Here is a 3,575-nt window from a genome sequence, read left to right on the forward strand (position 1 = left end):
GTCCAGGCGTGACTAAGATGAAGGTCAGAAGGTGCTCAGGTCCATGGACCTTGTTCTTTCCCCTGTGCCTTTCCGGGTGGGATAGCATATCTCTGTTTCCAGGGCTCCTGTGTTTATGGTAGCCCGTGCCTGGCTGCATTCATAGACAGCCCATCCAGGGGGATCCCTTTGGGGTCCCTTGTTCTTCCTGAGCCCTGTGTCCCTGGAAAAGGCAGTGGCCCTGTTGGTAACAGCATTCAGCGTCCCCAGGGAACAACCAACCTCCTGGGTGTCTCTGAGGGTTTGTGTTCTGCCCCTTGCCTCTGCCCTGGTTCCAGAGGGCCCTGACCCCCGGAGGGCAGTATGTGCCCCCCAGAGAGAAGTGGACTGGGGCATCTGCATGCATCAGCAGTAGAGAGCTGTACTTCTTGAGGGCCCCAGCACTAATGCCAGTGGAGAGAAGCGGTTGTGGATTGGGGATCCTCAGGATTCTTTTGGTGCTCCCTGGGGACGTAGAAAGCCCTGGGGTGCCGGTGGGTTTTGGAGGTCCTGGGGTAGGCAGTGACAGCGAGAGCTGCAGGCCTGGGGACATGGGGGGGTTCAGGGGTGCTGAGCTGGGGAGGAGCAGGTATCCTGTGCTGGGCCTGGGAGAACAGTGTGCTGGAGGACGTGGGAAGAGGCCTTTCTGGTGGGAGGAGGTGTTGAGGACTGTGAGGGCGGTGGATGGCCCAGAGGCTCTGGAGGTGGGCACCAGCTGCAGGACCAACTGCCCTGAGCAGCCCATGGGGAGAGGAGGAACATACTGCCCTAGGGACAGCCAAGAGGGAAGAGGGCTCCCACCCTGCTGCGCATGACTCAACCCGGGCAGGGTGTTTCCCCAGACCCATGGTCTGGGGCTTGGCACTCTCCTGACCGGTCCTATGTTGGTGTTTGAAGGGGCTGCAGAGGTGAGGCTGGAGGATGGCGGCAGGCGTTGTGCTGGGAGAGTGGAGGTGAAACACCAGGGCGAGTGGGGCACCATTTGTGATGACTCCTGGGACATGAACGATGCTGCAGTGGTTTGTAAGCAGCTGGGCTGTGGGTCTGCTGTTGAAGCTCCTCGGTATGGACACTTTGGGGCAGGATCCGGCCCCATTTGGATGGATGAGGTTGACTGTAATGGCACCGAGCCCACCTTGTCTGACTGCATGCACAGTGGATGGGGTCAACACGACTGTGATCACATTGAGGATGCTGGAGTGAAATGTTCAGGTGAGGCCCTAGCCCGTTCCCCACCTTTGGGGCTGAGGAGAGGGAAGGGACCTGTCTATGCCCTCAGGGAGCAATGAGTAGACACCCGAGCAGGGCCCAGGGTTGCCTGTCACGCAGCCAAGCTGGGACTATCATTGCTGGTGTCCCTGGTCCCTGGGGAAAACCCAGTGGAAGCCCACCCCAGAGTACCCATACACTGCCTGACCCGGCGGTGGCTCAGATGAATCCCCCTGCCCTGTCCTGGGGTGTCTGTTGGTTCCTGTCTTTCTCCTCCCACTCACCCAGGACCTTTCTGGTAGCACCGAGGACCAGGTCCCCCCATGCCTGAGGCACAGAGCAGCTCACGTGGCCACCCACAGCCCCTGAGAAGGGAGTGAGGGGGCCAAGGACTTTTGGGTTATGACACCTGGTAGACACGAGTCTCTTGGCCTAAGCAAAGGGGATGCTGAGAGGGAAGGAGTGCAGGTGTTGGGAAGACGTGTCAGGTGGCCCCTCATTCCTCTTCCAGGGTCATTGCATGAGAGCCAGCCCACAGGCGCACGGTCCTGTGCAGGCAGTGCTGATCTGCACGTCCTGCCTGCCCGAGCCCCTGGCCGCCCTATGCCACAGGGACTTTGCCAGCGCTTGCAGTGTCCTCAGTGCCTGTCCTTGTACTGGGAGCTTGTGTCAGTCCAGGGCTGCTCCTCTGCCCACTCTCCTGCCCTCCACCTGACATCCTGCTGGGGATGTGCGCACCTGGCAGCATACTCTGGCCCTGGATGAGGACCCCCTCCCTGAGCAGGGGCTGGGGTGGGAGGCTGGCGCAGACAGCAGCTGCAGATACAGCTGTGCTATCCCTGTGCAATCCCTGTACCCTGTGACATGTCCCATCTAACAGCAGTGTCCCAACAGCCTGAGACCATGGTGCTACCAGAAAGGTCCTGGGTGAGTGGGAGGAGAAAGATGGGAACCAACAGATACCCCAGGACAGGGCAGGGGTGTTTCTGGCAGGTCCAAGGGGCTCCTTAGCCTGGCCTGGAGCTCAGCGGGCAGAGCAGGCTGCAGCAGCTAACAGTGCCCTGGCCAGTCTCCCTGGGCCCCAAGAGCTCCGGGTGCCACAGTGCCTGCAGCTGGTGCCGGGAAGCCCAAGGTCTCCAGGAGGGCAGCAGTTTGTCTGAGCAGTGCCTACGGCTTGGGGTTTGGGAGAGGAGCCAGACCACCAGTGTTGTGCTGACTTCTGAAGAGTGGCAGGGTGTCCCTGGTGTGTTTGTGCCACCAGCACCCACTGGGAGCTGCCGGGGTGTTTGTGGGGCCCTTTTCCTGCAACTGCCATGGAGATGAGGTGGGTCACGGGCATGTAACTGCCAGAGGACTCTGGGACTCACAGAAGTCTTTGGTTACTGCAGGATTTGTCCAGCTGGTCGGAGGGGACAGCCCTTGCTCAGGACGTGTGGAGATCCGAGATGAGGACCAGTGGAAAACTGTCTGTGACTCAGACTTTGGTCCCAAAGCTGCCGATGTGGTCTGCCAGGATCTGCAGTGCGGCACAGCCCTTCCCTTCTCCAAGGCAGCTCACTTTGGAGAAGGGGTTGGTCCCATCTGGGACAGACAGCTGCAGTGTGTGGGGAATGAATCCCATCTCGTCTCCTGCCCCAGGGGATCCCCCAGGGACCAGCCTTGCAACCACACAAATGATGCCGGTGTCACCTGCACACGTAAGGGCTCAGGGTGGGGTGTTACATACTGGGGGTGTGCGGGGGACAAGGGATGAAGGGCAGTGCCGTGCTGGGTGTGAGGACAGAAGAGGTGATGTGGTTGTATGCAGCCCTGCAATGGTGCAGAAGGGGGAGAAAGGCAGGCTGTCCATTTGAGCCCTCCTCCACCTTCCAAGGGAGCAAAAGGACAAGTCTGCCCTGTCTCATCCTTCTCTGTCCCTGAGCTCACAGGGTTCAGGCTGGTGAACGGCAGCAAGGCGTGTGATGGGAGGGTGGAGATCCATGTGCAGGGGACCTGGGGCACCCTCTGTGCCTCTCGCTGGGATCTCTTGGATGCTCACGTTCTCTGTCGTGACCTCGGCTGCGGGTTTGCTGAGTCCATTCCCAGAGGAGGGCATTTTGGGAGAGGAACCGGACCTGTATGGAAAGACTCATTCCACTGTGAGGGGACTGAAGCCCACCTGGGGCAGTGCCCAGTGACTGCCCTGGGGGCTTCACAGTGCTCCCACGAGAACGACGCTGCTGTCATTTGCTCAGGTGAGTGCTGGGAAAAGATTGTGTTAACTCCATTTGCCCCTTGGGTGTGACATGGCCACCCAAAGCAGGGGACCCCATGGCAGCGCCAGAGGGTATTTCTCCCTGGAGAAACCG

At 60.1% G+C, this 3,575-nt stretch overlaps 1 protein-coding gene across 1 annotated transcript; it reads left to right on the top strand.

Annotated features, from left to right (window-relative positions):
- Window positions 1-899: 899 nt before the first annotated feature.
- LOC104627905 (scavenger receptor cysteine-rich type 1 protein M130-like) lies at window positions 900-3,170 on the top strand. Its single transcript, XM_010296309.1, has 3 exons — window positions 900-1,230; window positions 2,616-2,797; window positions 3,156-3,170. Exons 1-3 carry the CDS (start codon window positions 900-902, stop codon window positions 3,168-3,170), a joined length of 528 nt encoding a protein of 175 aa, XP_010294611.1.
- The last annotated feature ends 405 nt before the right edge of the window (window positions 3,171-3,575 follow it).

Source organism: Phaethon lepturus, unplaced genomic scaffold (genome assembly GCF_000687285.1).
Source record: "Phaethon lepturus isolate BGI_N335 unplaced genomic scaffold, ASM68728v1 scaffold15811, whole genome shotgun sequence".
Taxonomy (NCBI): Eukaryota; Metazoa; Chordata; class Aves; order Phaethontiformes; family Phaethontidae; genus Phaethon; species Phaethon lepturus.